General features: G+C 37.6%; 2 protein-coding genes and 1 long non-coding RNA gene across 7 annotated transcripts; 1 reads left to right on the top strand and 2 right to left on the bottom strand.

The window, feature by feature from the left end:
- Nucleotides 1-4,552: 4,552 nt before the first annotated feature.
- LOC126601330 (uncharacterized) lies at nucleotides 4,553-6,182 on the top strand. The gene is made up of 4 exons (XM_050268015.1): nucleotides 4,553-4,812; nucleotides 4,987-5,146; nucleotides 5,676-5,743; nucleotides 5,842-6,182. The coding sequence occupies exons 1-4, from the start codon at nucleotides 4,585-4,587 to the stop codon at nucleotides 6,061-6,063; spliced, it is 678 nt and encodes a 225-aa protein (XP_050123972.1). The 5' UTR covers nucleotides 4,553-4,584; the 3' UTR covers nucleotides 6,064-6,182.
- Nucleotides 6,183-7,123: 941 nt separating this feature from the next.
- Nucleotides 7,124-10,558, bottom strand: LOC126603528 (adenylyl-sulfate kinase 1, chloroplastic-like). Of its 5 annotated transcripts, none has more exons than XM_050270407.1 (7): nucleotides 10,371-10,558; nucleotides 9,777-9,916; nucleotides 8,798-8,947; nucleotides 8,581-8,699; nucleotides 8,363-8,447; nucleotides 8,184-8,230; nucleotides 7,124-7,657 (listed from the first exon to the last, which is right to left on the bottom strand). In XM_050270407.1, the coding sequence occupies exons 2-7, from the start codon at nucleotides 9,898-9,900 to the stop codon at nucleotides 7,559-7,561; spliced, it is 624 nt and encodes a 207-aa protein (XP_050126364.1). In that variant the 5' UTR covers nucleotides 9,901-9,916; nucleotides 10,371-10,558; the 3' UTR covers nucleotides 7,124-7,558. The 5 variants fall into 5 exon arrangements, with proteins under 5 accessions (XP_050126364.1, XP_050126365.1, XP_050126363.1 ...); XM_050270408.1 differs by having other exon boundaries at nucleotides 9,777-9,912; nucleotides 10,383-10,558; XM_050270406.1 differs by having other exon boundaries at nucleotides 10,383-10,556.
- A 4,050-nt stretch (nucleotides 10,559-14,608) lies between these two features.
- Nucleotides 14,609-16,474, bottom strand: LOC126603529 (uncharacterized). The gene is made up of 4 exons (XR_007616270.1): nucleotides 16,043-16,474; nucleotides 15,868-15,941; nucleotides 15,516-15,582; nucleotides 14,609-14,840 (listed from the first exon to the last, which is right to left on the bottom strand). It is a non-coding gene; the product is annotated as an uncharacterized LOC126603529 (long non-coding RNA).
- Nucleotides 16,475-21,322: the final 4,848 nt, after the last annotated feature.

The following is a 21,322-nucleotide window of genomic DNA, read 5'->3' as shown; positions in this document are numbered from 1 at the left end:
TTAGGTTACTCATATTGTGGCTTAACCGAACTCCACTTCCCCTTAGTGTAAAACTATCGATGTATTAAAAAAAAAAAAAGAGATAACTTCCTTATTTTTTAGCTTTATTAAACATCATAGAATAGTTTGGGGATAGATAAATCTATCCAAAATTCAAACGTGAATATTGCATCTTTTATTTTAAAAGATATGTTGTGAGGCTTAACTTACTCTCATATTTTTTTTGTACAGATAATATCGTTTATTCAAAAAGAAAAAAAACATTTAAAAATCACATGATGTAAAATTAAACCTTATAAATACTAATTCGAAACCATGTGACCATTTAATTGTCAAGATAAAATTTCAATTTTGGTTAGAACATATTGTTCGCTAATTTATTTGTGTTGACTTGTATAATATTTCCCTTTAATTTTGGGATTCCTATTATTTTGAGTTTCCTAGTTTAGGTTGTTGATTGCTTGTAATTACTCTTTTCTTATTGTAGTAGGATGGTACATGATTATATAAACCTCAGAATGAGAATAATACAATTAACATATTCAAAGCATTCTCTTCTTGGCACCAGAGCCAGGTCGTACAAAAAAGGAAAGAAAGTTTCAAACGCTAATCGGGTTTGTTACTGCGTCGTGCCCAGCACCACCGTTGTGCCTCCGACAAATAGCGAGCGACGTGAAGTCGTTGCTATGTTCCGAGGTTCTGCCCATATTTGCAATGAATGACGTGTGTTGTTGCTGCCCCGAGTACCTTTACCGTTGCACGGGTTCTGTATCCTTCGTGGAAGATGTCTGCCGAGAACACCCTAATTACTTATGCTAACGCTCCGATCATGATTCAGTCGGATAATTCAAGCTTCAACATTTGGATGGTTTTGGATGAGAATAATTATGATTTGTGGGCTCTTCTTATTTAGATTCATATTGTTGGAAGGAAGAAGATGGGATATCTTTGTGGATCCATTAAGGCCCCTACTGAGAATGATCCTAAATATGATGATTGGTTCTCTGAAGATCAGAGAATTAAGAGTTAGTTCTTGTCGGTGATGAAGCCGAAAATCATGAAACGTTATATTTCGATTGTCAACTTCAAAAGAAATTTGGGATGCTCTTAAGACTGCATATTTTGATGAGAATGATGAGGCTAGAATTTATTCATTAAATTAGAACGTTTCACGTCTTAGGCAGAATGGGTGGCCTTTGGCTAGTAACTTGGGAGAATTAACAGAGATTTTTCAAGAATTGGACCACTTTAACAAAGTGGCCTTGGCATGTGAACAAGATGTTCTGATTTTCCAAAAGACAACCGAGCGACAAAGGTTGTATTTGTTTCTTGGTGGGCTTGATGATGTGTTTGATCAGGTTCGTGGAGAAATACTACACAAAGACCCATTACTTGGACTTCAAACTGCTTATGCGTATGTCCGTTGTGAAGCGGAACGCAAGGAAGCTATGAAGATGGAAGGCCAAAACTCAGAACTAGCTGCAATGGCAGCCAAGTCCCGAGGCCCCTCCAACCGCACTGATCAAGGTGGACTGAGACTAAAACTAGGCAGCCAAAAACCAACTAAACCGATCATGATTGTCCTTAGGGCAAATGTTCGCATTGTGGTATGATGGGACACTCCAAAAGCCAATGATTCGAGCTAATTGGGTATCTCGAGAATTGAGATAAGACATGTGACCCTCGCTTCAACAAACCTCGAGCTTCTGTTGTAGAAACTAAGGATGATTCAGCGGATGTAGCAAGCAAAGCATCCGCTCTGATTGCCGTGGCAGGTACCGATGGTAAGGCACTTAATGTCTACATTTCTGTTATGAATAATACATGGATAATTGATTCTGGAGCTACTAAACATATGACTTGTGATTCTAGACAGGTTTTCTCACTAAAAAACTCTACCTATACGTTAATGTGGCTTATGGTGATGCCACCCCAGTTCTTAGGGAAAGCATGGTTTCCCTTTCTGATACCATAAAACTTGATACTGTCCTTGTGGTTCCCTCCTTAAATTATAATTTATTGTCGGTTGCCCAAATAACCTTTGCCTTACACTGTTTGGTGGTTTTTTGGCCTTATTTTTGTGTATTTAAGGACATCCGGACGTGGAATACGATTGGTTATGGTATTGGACGAAGGAAGCTATACTTCCTCGAGTTGAATTCCAGTAGCTCGGGATTGCTCACTTAAGCATTATTAGTGAACGGGACTCCAGCTGAGAATAATAAAGGGTCCGACGTATAGATGTGGCACCGTCATCTTGGCTATGCTTCGTTTGGTTATTTGCATAAGTTATTTCCTAGTTTGTTTGTGAAAAACAATGTTTCTCAGTTGAAGTGTGATGTGTGTGAAATGGCTAAAAGTTATCAAACTTCTTTTCCTCCAAGTTTAAATAAGAGTTCCGTTCCTTTTATGATTGTGCACTCGGATGTTTGGGGTCCTTCCAAAATCGCCTCTCTTGGTGAAGCTCATTGGTTTGTCACATTTATTGATGATTGTACGAGAATGACTTGGGTTACTTTGTTAAAATCAAAAAATGATGTTAGTATGGACTTTAAGAAATTTCACAAAATGGTTTTGATACAATACAATATGAAAATTCAGGTGGTTCGAAGTGATAATGAAGGCGAGTATGTTAATTCTGAACCCCAGTCTTTCTTTGACATGCATGGTATTGTTCATCAAACCACATGCCTGTATACCCCTCAGGAAAATGGGGTGGCTGAACAGAAGAATCGACACTTGTTAGAAATGGTTTGTGCTTCTTTTCTTGAGTCACGTCTTCCCTTATATTATTGGAGTGAGGCCTTCACGTCTGCTGCCTACCTTATTAATCGGGTTATCTCTCAAACTCTCATGTTTCAAACATCGTTTTAAACTCTTATGTCTCTACTCAATTGCCCGCCGATCCTTAACCTTTCCCCTCTTGTTCTTGGCTGCGTGGCTTTCGTCCACACACACTCTTCACAAAGGCAAAACAAACTTGAACCTCGAGCTCTTTGATGTGTGTTTATAGGGTATGCTACTACTCATAAATGTTATCGATGCCATCACCTTCCAACCAAGAAAATGTTTATCACTGCTGATGTCACTTTTCATGAAACAGAGATGTATTTTGGTTCCTCTGAGTCCTCACTTTAGGGGGAGTTTCAAGGTGATGAAGTTCATATGTTTGATTATGAAACTGAGCAGCAAGCTGCAGTGTAGCCACCCACCACTGAACGGTAGGCTGCCGAGCCTAAGATAGTAGATAACATGACCCTCTTAGTCCCTTTGCAGTTGGAACCCGCGGTTGTAGAAGAAATAGTACATTCTGACTCATCTCTTAGTGATTCTCATAACCAATCGCCTTTTACTCCATATGGACCACCGCTTCGTAGTCTCCTGAAAAGGATTAATCGAGGTATTCCTAAACCCATTTATGAGGTAAACCCTAAGTGTAAAACTAAATATTCGATGAGTGAACCAACCAATAACTCGAGAGTGAGGTACCCATTAAACAACTATGTGTCGACCTGTCACCTATCTGAATCAAATAAGTCGTTTGTGAATCAATTATCTACTGTATATATTCTTAACAATGTGTAGGAAGCCTTAGCTGATACTAGATGGAAAGAAGCAATGAATGAGAAACTAAGATCACTGAAGAAAAATGCTACTTGGGAACTATCGGACTTGCCAGCAAGCAAGAAACCTGTGGGATGTAAATTGGTCTATACAATGAAATACAAAGTAGATGGAACTGTTGATCGGTTTAAAGCAAGACTAGTGGCAAAGGGGTACACTAAAAAATATGGCATAGATTACACGGACACCTTTGCTCCAATAGCCAAGATCAATATTGTTCGAGTTCTATTGTCCCTGGCAGCGAACCTAGACTAGCCACTTCAACAGTTCGATGTAAAAAATGCATTCCTACATGGAGATTTGATTGAAGAAATTTATATGGAGCTTCCAGCAGGATGTACCGGAACAGACATGAACAAGGGTAAGGTATGTAAGCTAAAAAAGTCATTTTATGGATTAAAGCAGTCACCAAGAGCGTGGTTTGGCAGGTTCGCTAAATCAATGAAGGCATTCGGGTATAGTCAGACTCAATTAGATGCCTCAAATTTTCGAGTTAGCTAATATTTTGTAAAAATGATCTATAAAGTACTACTTGAAAAATAAATGAGTTAATCGTTGAAGTTTGATGTGGTGTGAACCCACAACTAATCTCCAAGTTTTTTTCAAAATGGGAATCTCTTTGTTTAAAGGCTCTATATATATTTTCAGTACAATACGGTAATAGTAGTTTTGAATATCAATATCAAACTAAATATCTTCAATTTGGTATAATTATCAATTAACACGAAATTAGTACAGTACGGTACACGAAATTAGCCCACTCTCCTTCTAGCGTATATAATATGGTTTGTTAAAAAAAAAATAATAATAATAATCAATTCATCCAAACAAATACAAAATGACCCTAATGGTAGTCCAAGCTCACAAATGGGCTCAGTCCAGTAACAGCGAATGGGCCTAAAGCTTATAAGGTCGAGACTCGGCTGTACTCTAAAACCCGAAACTGGTTTCAACAGAGAAATGGGTGAGAGAAACAGCAGCAGCAGCAGCAGCAGCAGTAGCGAGGAAGATGGAGACTTGGAGTGGAAAGCAGCCATCAGCTCAGCCGCTGCGGGGGCGTCCTCTTTTATGTCTTCCCTCGTCAACGGAGTTTCTGCTACCGAAAATAATGGCGGCGGCGGTAGCGGAGATAACAAGCAGAGTAAAACCCAGCAGCAGCAGCAGCTTCCCAAGCACTACCAAATCAAGGTCACCCAGCTCAATCAATCAATCCCCATATTTTATTTTCACTTTTTTCAATCGGTTTCCTTTTTAATGGTTTATTTTTATTTTTACTAATTTGATTGTGAAATAAGCATTTTGTGGGATAAAAGATGAGAATTTAATTGTATAGAAACTGAAGGTAAGAAGCTTTGTTGGCAGGCACAAAAGATTTTGGATGAAATAATAGGAAAGAATTTGGAGATTGTTAGTGATCCCCTGATTCATTTACCAGATGATGAGCCTATGGGGGATAATGAAGAGGAAGGTTGTATTCGCTTGTTCAAAAATGCTCCCCCTGGGATTGTGTTCGATCATGTAGGTGAGTGATTCCCATCAAACTCTTTGTTTGTAAACAACGGGTTTAGGCCCAGTTTGGTGTGTAGGATTGGTTTGAATTTGGATAACTTCCGAGATTCAGTGCTGATGAAGAATTGGATACCAACTTGCAGTTGAGGGTAGAAGATGGATTAGTCACGAAGGGAAACTTATCCCTCGCGATCTTCTACCTTTGCCTGGACAAAATATGCAAGTGGGGCGTCCATTTTTCATTCAACATTCATTGATTCTAGCGAGTTATCCAATCTAAGACAATCGTAGACACCAAATGAGGCCTCATGGTCTAGGGTTTAGGCACATGTAGGCTGTGACTTCAATGCAATTGGCGTTGTGGTAGTTACTACTAATTTTCTGTCAAGTTCTTCCACCATGAGATGACTAGTGAATTTCAACATGCCTTTCATAATCTTTGCATTGGCAAGTTGGCCGTTCTCTGGTGCCAACCCACTGATGTATTTCATGCCCATTGCTAAACTGTGAGCTTGAACTGAAAGTTATGTGAATGCTGCCAGATCCACAGCCGCTGAGAAGGAGACCAAGAATTCTACCTGGAAAAGTAATTAATGAGAAATCGAAGAAGGTCTTGATTTGTTATCCCGGGTTCTCAATTGCATTAGGAGATTTATTGTTTACACAATAGCTACTTATCCGTTTATTGTATTGCCTAATTGTTGGCAGTTTAAACGACAACTCCAATCTGTTGCTGTTGATGGGAAAGATATATTGGCCGCCGCAAGAGACAAATGCCAGACATCAATGTCTAGGCTAGAAGCGAAAGATGCAGCGGCGAAAGCAGCGGCAAAAAGAGAAGAGGAAAGAGTTGCACAACTGAAGAAAATCAGGGGCGAGAAATGGCTACCTTGTATTGCCAAAGAAATGAAGTTGAAATCCAATCGTTGAAATGCCTTAATCGTTGCACTCACCTTGATTTGTCACATAGAAATCCTAGACGGGCAAATAGACATGACGTTTTGTTACCTGATAATTCATGAGATCGATTTGACGAGTTTGAGCCAGCAGCTTTTCTGTTTTTACCCTTTTTATCTGTTTGTCTGTCTTACCGCAATTAGTTTCACTTACCAGTACATTGTTATGTTTCATTAATTTATCCACATAGCTGAGATCATGCATCAAGTTAATAGTGCAGGGCAGTTGAGAGGGCAGATCAGTCTGTCGATTGAGCTTGAGAAGGAAGCATTTTCTGTCTCTGGATGGATGTTTATCGCCGAGATTGGATCCTAGGCAGCTGATTTGATTGGGGAGACTCCTTGGTAGCCATTGCACCTCCCTTCTCTATCCCCCTAGTTGTATGTTAACTGGCAATGTTCTCCGACTCTCTTCCTCTTCGGGTACCAGTTCGGCGTTCTTTCTTTGCAAGCGGAAACATCACACCGGCGATAGTTGTCTAACAAATCTTAAAACCAACTGCACATTCAGCTTAAACATATATTTTACAATAAGATGGGAGAGATTTCCCGTAAATTAAGAAGGAAGAAAGATAAAGAATTGTGCAAGGAAAATTGGCTTTTAGGTTTTGTGAGGGGTAAGGCCGTAAAAAGGACAATAATAAAAGGATCAAGACGACGCTGTTTTGATCCCCCCAGCCACCTCAGCATAAACTTTGTATATCCAATCAAGCACGAGCATCCACGACAACTATCTAGACGTCCAACTTCATTAGAGCAACTCCAGCCTTGCTGGTTGCTCGGGCGTCAGGCGAGGAGAAAGGGCCCTCGGGCAGGTGGGAGCAAATCCAGCGGGGAAGGGCCCGAGTAAGGGTGGGAGGTTGAGCGAAGGGGGGGTGGGGAGTCGACAGGCCTGTGGTCCGAGGGTTTTGTAATTTTTTATTTTTTTTGTGTCAGAGAGAGAGAGAGATAGCTTTTGTAATTTTTTATTATTTAAACAAACATAAAAAACTATTATTTTTATTGCTTATTGCCAGGAAGGAGGGTTCCAAGGGTGGAGATGTAAATGACAATTACTGTTCATTAATGGTAATTACTATTCATTTAAGGCAGTTACTGTTCAATAGGGTGGATTGAATAGTGGATTACCAGGGGGGAGAGCTCCATGGGTGGAGTTGCTCTTACACAATGACACTGAAAACATGAAATTCCTCCCCTAACTTCCCTTCCACTACTTTATTGCTAGTTGAATGTTCGAAAGCCACATTGCGCAAGGCAGCTTTCAAACAAAATAAATCGATTAATTAACTCGATGGAAGGAACTGGATTATGCAGGAAACGAACAATTTCCTAGCTGCGGGGAACGAGAAAATAACTTCCATCTTCGTTTTACTTCTTCCCTGGTAAAACTATGTTCTTTGTAGGATGTTACGTTGCAGGAAAGGCCGCATCTGGTACCAACCAACCAACTTTAAAGACCTTTTCTTCTATCACGCCTGCAGATACCCTTTCTCCTCCAAATATGATATCACGGTTTCAGCCATCTCGCCTGGGGTGACACAATCCGTACCCTTCTGCTGCAATACTATCTGCAAATCAATAAGTTGGACTCCAGCATAAGAGATTAACATCCGAACGATGAAAGCATACTAAGAAAACAGTAAACTTAAAACAAGGAAATACAGGACATGAATGACATAGGGAAAATTACAAGCTTGATTTCATTGTTTCATGGTCCAGTATAAACTCTAATAAAAGTTCAGTGAGATGGTGCCTAGTGAAATGGTGCCAGTCACACTTTTACCCCTCAACCCATTTTCATTTGGATCGTTCAACTATTCTGAATCTACATAGAAAATTAGTATTCCGCGGGATGGCTCAAACATAAAATTCCTTACATGTTACAACCACTAAGATGGATGTGGATATAATTTCGTTTCAGACTGCAAGGCAGATCTTTAGAACTGCATACGTATATCTCGACACCACCAAACCCAATCACACTAGTATGATCTTTCTTTTTAATTTATTTTACTCTTCTGTCTGATGAGTAATTACTTTATTCAGAAAAATGCAAAGGAATGCCACTCGACACAGAAGCATGATTTTACGTACCTCACACTTTAATGGTGGCTCATATGGATCATCAACCCCTGTAAAGCCTGCAGAATGCCAAAGAAATTGTTCACCGCTTATTATTTGGTAAGACTAATTTCCCTGGGGAGGGGAAATAAATAATGCCACATGATAATTTGGCACTGGATAGGCATTAAATACAAACTTCTAGAAAATACCTTTGATTTTTCCAGCTCGTGCAAGCTTGTAGAGTCCCTTTGGGTCCCTATTCTCACACACGTGCAGCGGCACGTCCATGTACACCTGAGAATTGTGAGTTTTGTCAGCTTATAAGTCATCACTGGCAAGATAGAGCCTCTTGTCTTTTGTTCAAACCAAATTCAATCCGTTATATTTTTGGATTGAATTCATTCCTCATGTTAAAGACACCACATACCTCAATAAAATCTCCTTCTGGAAATAATGCACGGCAGGCATCTCGGTCCTTTCCGTAGGGAGATATTAAGCTAGCAATACAAATGACGCCAGCATCTGCAAAGAGCTTAGCTACCTCGGCTTTTTTTTTTTAGAATTAAATCAGTAATAGGATACAAGAAAAAAAAAAAAAAAAAAGAAGAGGGAAAAGCCAATAATTTAACTACAAAAATACCCACCAATTCTTCGTATGTTTTCTGCACGATCTTCTGCTTTGAAACTAAGATCACGATTTAGACCATGACGAACGTTGTCACCATCAAGTATGTAGGTTAGCCTTCCTCTCATGTGCAAGCCTTGACTCAAAGCACATGCCACAGTGCTTTTTCCTAAATTCAAAGACCAAGATATGATAATGTTGGTTATGAGATTGCGTAAACTAAGCAGTAACAAATTGAATAGAAAGAATTTCAGCAGTATATAAAGTTGTACCAAGCAATCTCAAAATGTCTGTATCTTAAAATTCTTCCAATTGGGGAGAAAGTTAATGTGTTAAATTTCTTCTCTCATAGTTCTTCCTTTATAGTAAACACTCCGATGTGGCTATAACTATTAGTTAAAATTAAAATGACAGGGTACTCCTATGTGTTGCATATTACCAATGTAAAAAAACAAAGGTATAATAAGCAATATTACAACTAAGAAGCAGCAGAGATGGGTACTAAAGGAAAACACGCAGAAAGACATTGTTAGCTAACAAGAGATCTCTTTCCATTCCAATGCGCGTGTTTGTGTGTGAGAGACAGCGAGATAAGTAATGCACTCATACTAGTCAATTTCTTATCCTCTTTGGACATATTTCTTTGAAAGGGAAAGATGAGGTCAAATGATGGCACCACCTTTCATGCAGGTATCATCACCTTGCCTTCTGGTTATTGAGATGCATAATGCCAGAAGGGTTATATGCCGTATCAGCATGATTACTTCTACGCAAGTTTAACTACAAACCACAAATTCCCATATTAAAATATGCACAACAGAAAACAGCCAAAACTTACAAACTTCAGAACTGTGAAAAAAAAAAACAACATAACAAATTTTGCAAAAGAATACCTATGTAAGAAAAGAGCTGAAACATTGTGGGCATGTGCAGATAACAAAGATTGCTTCTGCGACGCCAATTAGCATTTCATATAGCAAAAGAGAATAGAAACAAACCTGAACCACTTAAACCAGTAATCCATATGACACAGCCTTTCTGCTTAAGTAATTGTTGCCTATCAAGTTTCTCCACCGAGCACTTATGCCACACAATGTTTTCCGGGTTCTCCATGGTTGACATCGGTACAAATTTCTACCTAGTTAGATGGTTGGACTAAATTAGAACCCCAAATCCATCCATAGAAACCAATAGATAACCTTACAACATTCTATAACAATAACACTACTCATGCTCATGGACTGATAATTTTTCTTCACCTTAATGCCAAATTGCCAAATAAAACCTTTAAATTATGCTAACATCCTCCATAATTTAAAGCATGGATCATTAATCAGTTATATTTAACACAAGTGAAAATTTTTATACAAAAAGAAAAGGAAAAAAAAACCCTCCAACATTCACCAGATCTGTTATCAGATAATTAATATATAAAACAGGTATGAACAGCCCTTGAAGCTAAAAATAAGTACGAAATTCAAGGCCGATTCATAACCAAAACAGCAAGAATCCCACAAAATGCTCACTGATTTACGTCTCAACCGAAAAATAAATGAGCAGAAGAAAGAAAGAAGAAAGGTTCATATGGTTACTGAATCATCAACCTCCTAGGAATCACTTGAAATGCTTCAATTGAGCTCGAAAATGGCGGCTGGTGGCACCGATGAGAAGTAACAGCATGAATGTTGAGGAAGATACAGAGAGGGGCTGACAACATAGCAAAATAGATAGTAAAAGAAGGAAGTAAAAATGAATCGAGGCCAGAACCAATCATTTCACTAACCAGTGCAAACGGCGGAGGCGCGCTGTCATTATAAAAGTGAAATTTGTTTTTTAAGAAAAGGATCTTCTTCGGATTCTTTCCTTATAATTAGGCATGGGCAAAAAATACCGAGAACCGAACCGAACTCGGTCGGTTCGGTTTTTTTTTTCGGTTCATTTTGGTATGGGTACAAAATCGGTTCGGTTTGGTGCTTAGTCGATTCGGTTTCGGTTCTACGTTCAATACCGAACCGTACCGAATTTTTATGTTGTTGGATTGAATTTGTTTATGTTTGATGTTGTTGAATTTAATTTTTTGATGTTTAATGTTGTCGGATTGAATTGTTGATGAGATTGAATTTTTTGATGTTTTCCCCTACCAAACGGTCAAAATTTACTTTGGCAAAGGGAAGGAGAGAGGGAGATTGCATATATATAAAGCTAGCATATATTTTCAAGCATCTTGGACTAATTTGTGTCGAAATTGGTATAAAAGTTTGCTTTTTTGGGAAATGTGATCATATTATGAGTTACTGGATTGATATGGAAGCATAAAACAGTTAGTTTGTCACGACTGTTTTGTTAAGATGTTTATGTGATCAATTAGAATTTAGCTAAGAAGCAGCTTCAATTGCAGATTACTTATTTCGTTTGACATCGAATATAATTTGGATCCAACTTATCGATTTTACGTTAATTGCTATGTCCTTGTTGTATCTGTGCAAAATAGCAATTGTGTAGCTTCTAGGATTGCAGGTTACGTAGCAATTGTGTAGCAATTTTGTAAAGTTCGGTTTGATTTGGCATGCTTTGGAAAAGTTGATGAGAAGGTGATATCAGTGCATTAAAGTTCCATTGAATAGCTTCTAGGATTGCAGGTTATGTCTTTTTTTGGAGGGGTATATGTCAAAATTTTAAGGTAATTTCAAGCATTTTTTTGGGGCCAAAAATTGATTTGGGCCAAAATCTGTTTGTGAATCTAGGCCTAAAATTTATTTGTGTGAACTTTGTTAATTTTGGGCCAAAAGTTGATTTGGGCATTTTTTTTTACATAAATTGAAAAATAGGCCTTGTTCCTCATAGGCCCAGAACCGAACCAAACCTATCCTTATACCGAACCGAACCGAACCTATTAGGTTCGGTACTACATCGGTACAACCATTCATACCGTACCGAATCGTACCGAAAGTTTGTTATAGGTTCGGTTTCGGTACTACCTCGGTACCGAACCGTACCGAACAGTGCCCAGGCCTACTTCTAATCCATTAATTCAGATCATTGAAATTTGATCAAACAACTACAAATAAGAGTTTATTTTAAAGTTATAATAACTTTAACAATTGGATTTTCAATGGTCTGGATCCCCGAACTTGGTGGATTAGGAGGAAGGAATCTGGAGAGTATCCCCTTCCCCTTTTTTAAATGTTTATTCACTTACATAATAATATGTAACATATGTGTCCGTATTCTTGACACATTGAAAAATCTATCAGCCTACTGCCCTTCATTTCATGTCTCCCTCCATATGTCTTAACTATTTGTTTGACATGTGTCCATGTGTTATGTAGTTGACTGATAATTAACGGTGTTAAGGTCTATATTAGATGTTAAAGGTTTGAAAAAATAAAATAGGACTGACCATAAGGCATCGGAGAACACGAACTAAAGACCCAACCACTCTCTAGAAACCCAGTCGGCAGCCGCAATATCCACCCCGCCTCTCCTCGCCACCACGCCTCTTATTCTCTCTCTCTCTCTTCCTTCCTCATCAAAGTCCCGCATTATCTAGTTATCATGGTCGTTGTTGGGAAGAATACACACCAATCCCCAACGATTTAACAATTATTGTTCAACAAAATTGAACAGGAGTCCATTGAATTTAATCGAATTGAACTGGAATCGACGAATCTTATCAGGATAAATCGGAGTCAACGAATTTAATCGCATACAAGTCAGACTAATCCAATGGAACCATACCTGTTCTTTTTCCGGTGATGAGGTCGGAGAAACAGTAGACAGAGAAGGAGCGTGCTACTAGGATGGATTGTTGTGGTTGAGTTAGTGGGAAGTTTGGGTGCCTGTCATGTACTCCAGTTTTTCTTTTCCTATATAAAATTATTTTAACCCTGTTTACTCTCTGTTTTTGTTTTTTTTTAACAAGCGATATTGTCTACATTAAAAGCTGAAAGAGTGTGTTTATGATTCAAATTCGCATTTGGCAAAAATTAAACAAAACACATCTCGCTTGTAAACAAAGAGGAATACTATTAGACCGTACTACTAAGTGATTACTCTCTATTAGTTAAGAAGACACGTGTCCAGCAACTAAAGAACTGACAGGAAGGAGAGAACTAATTGGAAATCAGACCTTCCTCATTTAGGTGCCCTTTTCATAACTCCATTTTTCCGTGGGAAGGAGAAAAAAATTATATGGGAACTCAACTCTGTAATTTACTTTTTGCCCCTATTTTATTATTATTTTCATTCAAAAATATACATGCATATCACATGATGAGAGCAGTTTCAAAATTCTAAACATGTAGAATTCGAGTGTTCAAATAGAAAAACTCTAAAATTTGAGGAATTCTTCTCAAACTCCTAGCACACCTATAGCATGTTTGGTGGCATGACTTGGAAATTTGGCTAAGGTTGTGCTTCAAAAATCTTAATTTCTTTGAATATGAATCCAAAATTCACATCCGATCCGTGATACACAAAACTCCACCGAACAACAAACAAAATTCCAATCCAAGTCAATTAGCCTCATCCTATCGAATTTGGCAAATCGAACAAGGCCATGTCACTTGACAACTCACTTGACGCATTGTTGTTTTACTTTTCAATTTTCATAATCCAATTTTGGCATGAATGATGCGTGGACCAAACATGTAGCTATTGTAAGTGGCACAAAATGTGTAAGTGGATGGTGATTGCGTGGTGGAACCAATTGAGAGTTGTGGTGGTAATCGACATACAAGGCACTAATTGGTGACTTTCGTTTGTTAATGGACACTTGTGATTGTGATTATCCTAAACCTATCCTCTGTTCTTATTCATCTAACATGAACCATGGATATACTTAACATCCTACACAGATTTTGAAATTTGAACTCGTTCAACGTTGATAAATAAGGAAGTGAGCATCACCATCACTTGAGGATGGTAAGAAAAATACACCCACAAGATTTGGTGGAGGTGTCAAATGGGGAAGAGATTGATGGATGCTTTAAGTTAATATTGTGAGCGGTGTACTCAGTAAGTGTGCCTTTCTACAAATCACCTGGTTAGTGGAAATGTCACTTGTAAATTGTAACAGTCTCTCCATTCCAGAAATCCACGAATTCCACCCATCAAAAATGGTGTCGGTAGTAATTGGATAACATAACCAGTCATCTACAACTACAAGGTATTGAATCATAAAATTGAAGTAGCCAAAGGTAAAAAGCAAGCCCCGTCTTCAATTGCCTCAAATAAAAGTATATCATCCAGGGGTGCAAATTTGTACCGCACAGAAGTTGAAGAAGGAGCTTAGCCTTAGTCCTGCAATCTGGGTCCTGGGCGTCATCCATAGTTGTTGTGAAACCCACATGCGAGTGCGAAAATGCTTTTATTACACGCCCCGTCCTTCTAAACCCATCCCCACCACGCCCGTCCCGAATTTGTGACATCAGCAACGGAAAAAGAATGGGAGAGAATGAGAGAGGAATGTGGCGAGAGAAGGGAGATGAAGGGTCATTTAGCTTTTTATTTTTGAATATGGCTGCTCTGTTTATATGGTTGTGAGGTTCACATAAACAACAATAAAATTTGTGTTCATGTAATTACTTAATTACCTATATTCATTTATTTCTATTTAGTTTTGATTAGATGGTTAAAATAAGGGTTTTTTTATTTACACCCCATATGTTGTTGAATATATCTCACTTAAAAATATAATATTAAACAACTTGTAACTCTAATATAAAATGATTATTCATGACACACCCCGACCTTAGGAGGTCGAAGCATGATGGGCGTTACCGTGAGGTGACGTAACCATAAAGGTAAGTGATGTGAAAAAGTGAATAAATTAAAACTAAACTAGAACTAATTTAAATTAAACAATGAAAGAGTGCGCAGTGTGAGAAGAATCCACTACAATTATTCAAAGCATAATAGATAGTAAGACTACAGTGAAGTAGTCAAAGTAGTTAAAGTACACTTATTACACAACAATGGATAAGTTCATACTTCTAATCAAAGATAATGTCAGAACTGCCAAAGGTTCCTCGAATACCACAAAGAGTACAGCTATCTAGGTCCTGGAGGGGCGAAAAACAAAGTTGAGTGAGTCAGTAAAACAACGCTTGTAAGAAAACCTTTACTTTCGAACATACTAACCTCTCACTATAAAACAAGTATAGTTTCCATAAAACATACTACATAAGAATGTAAACAACAGTACAACAACAATGTAACCAGAAATATGCCAAGTCATGATGTATCAAATGCCACAGTAATATAATCATGTGATAATCAAATATAACTAAGTGCTCATCCATCTAAGCTGACACACAAGTTCGTATAGATAATTTCTGACATGAACAAGACTGGGTGTAATCAAGACGCTCTAGTACTACAATCATGTGAAGGCTGGTGCAGAAGCACGGTCACATACAAGTCGCAATTGCCTAATGCAAACTATACAACAGGACTGGCACCTAACTTTGATCCAAGGCGAGCAAACGGTGCATATATGAACATACACGTGAAAGACTGGCCCTGGCTTTGGAGTGAGTACTAACATTGGGTGCAGCAAGATGAGCATGTACAAGTATGTATGAATGTCATGACAGTAATATCCCAACCATATAGCAGCATTTATCACAATTATATCACAATAACCATACTTGGCAATATAAGCGTAAAAGTGAAGTAAATACGCATTTATGGAAACTATAATTATGTATAGGTATAAAAACAAACTGCCTACTCACAAGTACATCGTCGGATCGTAGCCCCCGAGCCGTGCTTGACCCCTTAAGTCCTCGGGATATGTTTCCCCTATATGTGAAATAACTATATTTAAATTAATTAAAACACATATACGGAAACTTGAATAAAACCCTCATAGTTTGCTCAAACCTAGGGTTTAAATACATGAAATCAATCTACTCGACGTCACAGACCTTCACAAATTTTTAGAATAATTTTTGGACATCAGACGAGCCCTCATGCGCGGGCCAAGGCAAGGCCACATGCGCCACCACGCGCAGGTAAAGACTGACAGAGGTCTAACGGCTGTTAAGAATATTCCGTTAAAAGCTTAACAGAAGTTAACGACATTACCTGACGCCGTTAGAATATTCCGTCGTCTTCTCTGGTCATCCTCACCGGTTGTCGCAGTCTGAACTCGCAAAAAACTGGAAATTTTTTAAACCTTCATATCTTCTTCGTTTCTCAACCATTTTTTCACAAAATTTATATGGAAATAAAGCTTATGAAGTGTAGAATCACATTATACATTTTGGAGTCCAAAAAGTGGACGGAGGTGGCCTGAAAATGGCTTGAAAGGTACGGCTAAAACTGGGACTTCTTGAAACTGGTTGGTTTCACGTCAAAACTTCCTCAAACATGTCCTAGGAGCCTTGGGAAGTTGAAAGGAAACTTCCCCGACCTTCAAAACTCCTTGACTTGGCCTAAAACTCGTTGAACTCAAGCTCATTGAGTTTGGACCTTCTGAGTTCGACGTCCAAAACTCGGTGAACACATGATCCAGTGGTATGGTTGTGTTTGTGGAGGTGAGAGGAACACAATGGTGTAGTTTCAGGTCACATCGGTGAAGTTTAGTGTTTGTTTGATAGAGTTGCAGAGTGAGAGAATGAGAGAGTGCCTTCGGAGAGAGAAAGAAGAGAGAGAGAGAAAATTGCTTTTTGAATTTTTGATTGGTGACTGGTGTGAGTGAGTAACTTGATTGGTGGCTTTTGAAGAGGGAAAAATATTTGATTAGGTGGTGAGTAGAGAAACCGGGAAAAAGAATGGAGGAGAGTGATTGGTGGAAAAGAAATGAGTGTGTCGTTGATTGGGGAGACACATATCTAGTTTTAAAAGAAGAAAAAAAAAAAGGATTTTCAGATTTCCTATAGTAAAAGCAATTCAGAAAAATCTATCCAAAACAGTGTTTCTAACACTGATGAAATTAACTGACACTCGTAACAACGAGTATAATTTAATTACGATTGCAAGAATAATAGTTTAAGAGTGAATAAATATGTCCAAGTCACTTGCCAACAAGGGCATAAATGTTAATTCACATACTCGGGGAGAAATTACATAGAAAATTAGGGACGGGTCGTCACAACTCAAGCCCTCATAGCTACTCTTACTCTCTATTGTAGAACAAAACCCTAAAAACACAAATAAGTTGATGAAAGAATATGTTTTGATGAACAGAACAAAAAATCGAGTTATGCTCCTTGTTCATTCGTTGGTTTTCACATTCAACAAATTATTTAAATAATGGAATAAAAATTTGACTTTTTACAAAGCCCAACTCTAATTGGAATCCAAGAAATAGGAAGAAAATTGAAAAATGTTGTAAAATTTTAAGATGTGATTAAAATGTAATATTCTTGTGGCTGTTTGATAATGAAGAAATTCAATGTTTTTTGGCTGGTTGGAACTTGGAACAGACATGACCTTATAAGAACAATTCCTACCATTTGTCCATCAGACTTCTTAGAATCCAACGTGATTGTTCAAGAAAATTTGACAGATGTTTATAAATCAAACGTCAAGATGGAGATTTTATACAACAATTTAATGCATTTTTCTTGTCTTTAAAATGTGGATTATTCTTTTGTTTGAAAGAGATGAAGAGTTTGATGTGTGGTTAATTAGTTGATGATTGTGGGGTGTGTGAGATGTGAGGTGTGGGGTGTATGAGATGTGAGATGTGAGGTGTGAGGGTAGTATTGGAAAATACGTGGGGTGTGTTAAGAAATTTTTTAATTTAAAAGTAAATATGGGGTGTATTAAGTATGTGAGAGTGTAGTCAACAAAATGTAAGGTGTTAATAAAACAAGCCTTAAAATAATAATTTTATGGAGTTATGGTTGACAATGGTTTTATTAATATGTAGTTTAGATAAACTAAATAGTGAAACTTTCTGACCAACTTCAATGGTCAAGTCAAACTAAAATTTAGGTTTTAAACCCACACAAACCATCTCCAATGAATCATTGGGCTAAAAACAAGTTTTAGGATCAAACTTAAAATTTGAGCATATTTAGCTCAAAACATAGGCCCATCACTATGCGTGCACGTGCAAGAAAAAAATGCGCGTCGACACACTAACAGGTAAATTAGTATATCCTACAAATATAAAAAGGTATTTTATTCAAAATTGTCAAATATTCAATATGATTCCATATGATCTAGTTTCGTTCAAGTAACGGATTCTAGCCAATTGAAAGGATCCTCTGATCAATCCAGAGGTCATTTCGATTCCATTAGTAATGAGGATTCAGAATATCACACATTGATCAATCAAAGAAAGATTCAACAACTAAAAGAAAGATCGATTATTTGGGATCCTTCTTTTCTTCAAATGGAACGAATAAAGATAGAATCAGACCGATTCCCTAAATGCCTTTCTAGATATTCCTCAATGTCTCGACTATTCACATAATGTGAGAAGCAAATGAATAAGCATATGCTTCCGGAAGCAGTCAAAGAATTTCTTGGGAATCCTACAAGATCCATTCGTTCTTTTTTCTCTGATAGATGGTCAGAACTACATCTGGGTTCGAATCCTACTGAGAGGTCCACTAGAGATCAGAAATAGTTAATATATTCAAGATAATTACGTATCTCATTCTACTCTTTTCTTTCACAAATGGATCTAAGCAGAAATTTTTTTTCCTATCACAAAACTTGTGTGTGATATATATGATACATGTATAGTACAAATGATTTGAGCAAGGAATGCGTATTGACCCATGCAGTGTTGTAGCTAACACGTTAGGTATCCTGGCTGGGGAGTACGTTCGCCAGAATGAAACTCAAAGGAATTGATGGAGGCCCACACAAGCGGTGGAGCATGTGGTTTAATTCGATGCAAAGCTTATCATGACCATTCCTGATCCCCAATGATGTGACGAATTATTATAAATCCGTACAGACATTTTTGAGGCCTCAACGTAGTGCATTGTGCCCGTCTTTACAAGGATTGCTCACATGGAAAATTAGTCCTCAGACCATCTAAGTCACCATTGACCTTGGATCCCCATTTTGTTCTCGAGAATTTAAAAGCATATTGTGAGCTTAATCAACATGTAATTGTGGACTATTTGACCTAGATGTATCTACAAGATGGTCGTAATATTATTTGCTTGTTTTTACAAGCGCAATTTCTCAAATTTTCTAGGCTATTTCATGCCACTTGGGATTACTTTTGAGCACACAATCATTTTCATGGCATACCACAAGGTTTCATTTTATGCGTTGCAAATTTTTGCTTGGGAGATGCATCTTGATCACATGCATCATCATGATCAGTTTGGTTGAGGTATATTTTCTAACCACTAAGTAATTGTGTACACAATGACGTTTTTAATCCATTAACATTAGGAATAAAATCAATTTGTTTTAAGTTGTGCTCATAGTTACCGTAGTTTTGCCGGTTGTCACTTTGGTCCTGACGTTAGGGGGAGAAATGATAGTTTTCAAAGAATCGTTGAGAACTAGCGTTGTTTCATCCGCTTTTTCCTCTCATCCAAACTATATACAAGTCATAAGTGACTTAGATTAATATGTTGTATGCCTAAAGCATGATACATATATATATGTAGGTTCTAAGCTTTGAACTCTCCGCAAGTGGAGATTAATAAAGTTCAAGCCCTAATTGAAAATAACTCCACGTAGGAGGTTATGATCCAAGTTTCTAAATAATTCATCTTAAGATGTTTGTTCTAGATATGACAATAGAAGCCCGAAAGAGGCATTGTAGCCAAGCAATGAAATACTTATAAATTTAAGTATGCACATGCGAATGAGAATTGTTGGATCACAAATTGATGATCATCAAGGACTAGCAAGTCACGTTTTTTCATTAAATGTCGACAAATTGTAAAAGGGTTGGCCAAATTGGAAAGAGGCAAATTCCACTTTGAGAGCCATTGAAAAACGTGAAATAAGGGAACCTATAATTTATACCCCAAACGTTTTTTATAATGAAATAAACTCACTATATGACATGGTGCTTCATAGTAGAGACATGAGTGTTTTTTTGTCATCATATATGCAACCACATTTCTATAAGTACGATGTTATTTAACGTGAGACTCATAGCATGTGGAGATTTGGTCTCTCCATTGAAGCTATTTTATAATAAATATTGAATGCATGAAATTCTTTATCAAAGATTTCAAATGAGGAGTATAACTCAAAATATGTACTCAATATCTATTCTAAATAAATTTAGTATAAATTGCCTCAACAAGTACTTTTTATTAGTTCGAACTAAGTTATATTGTTGCAACATACTCTTAAAAGAGTTAAGAGTTTTTAGTATGACTCTTGAAGAGCGTACAAGGCTATTTGTATACATGGCTTATATTTACGATGGAGTTTTTATACTACTCTTAGTTTATTTTATCCTATATTTTATTTTATATTTGTTCTTTGTAGAAACACAAACGGTTGTTGTCAACCATCGATGAACTTCCGCGCTTCCCCAAGTCAAGCCCTACTCAAGCTAATACTAAAGCACATTACTTCAAACTTAACAGTGATGACTAGTTGAATCAAGGCTTACAATCATCTGGGGGAGTCAATTATTCGGAGTTATTCATTTGGGGGGGGGGGGGGTCTTTGACAACAAGCTATAATGGACATACAACCGCGTTGTGCTCTTTCCTTTCGACTAGGTTTTTATTCCACTTGGTTTTTTAAGTCAAGGTTTTAGCGAGGCAACGTTATGCTCATCTAACACCGTATCAATATTTCATAATCGTGGTGCCCAATTTTTCTCCTTCACTTAGGTTTTTTCCTACTGGGTTTTCCAAGCAAGGTTTTATCGAGGCAATGACCATTGATTGGTGAATATCCAAGGGGGATTGTTATAAATAAGAATTATTATATGGTTGTTCACATTCTGAGTCAATATGCAGTATGTAAATAGTTGAGACATTTTTTATGTAAATCATAAGCTTATAAATAGGCACTTTAATAAGAAGGAAAGACACATTTGATTTCTCCTCCACATTCACTCGTCTCTCTTGTTCGTTGTCTTTCTCTACATTTTATTTCTAACACACTTATTTATAATTCAAGAGATGGAGAGATTTTTCAATGCGCTCTTAACGTTAGGTGATACGACATATATTATTATACAAGTAGATGGAAATTCTTCTTTTAAGTGTTTGTTCACATATATATAGCATATGATGTATGTATCTATATTCCGAAGACACTGAAAAATCTATTTGAAAGATGTTAGATGGAGATTTGATCGAGGTTGGGCTTTTGACAGAGGACGGTTGGACATGGAGAACTTTGTAGGGAGAGAGAAGACACATTTTGGATCAAAAAGGAAGTTCGGTCTGATATTAGCTGTGAAATGCATTGAGGCCATCTCGTATGTTACATCTCGTCTTAAAATTGACAAAATCTGCCTTTAGCCAAGTGCCAAAAAAATAAAGCCTAACGGAATCAAACCGCATTTGGCCCAAAGATACGGTCATGAATTTTTCAATGGGTGGATTAGTTAGCTGCAGTAAAGTATCATGACCACTTTCCTTTT

The sequence above is a fragment of the Malus sylvestris genome, chromosome 15, assembly GCF_916048215.2.
Source record: "Malus sylvestris chromosome 15, drMalSylv7.2, whole genome shotgun sequence".
NCBI classification, from domain to species: domain Eukaryota; kingdom Viridiplantae; phylum Streptophyta; class Magnoliopsida; order Rosales; family Rosaceae; genus Malus; species Malus sylvestris.
This window is presented reverse-complemented; position numbering and strand designations above follow the sequence as displayed.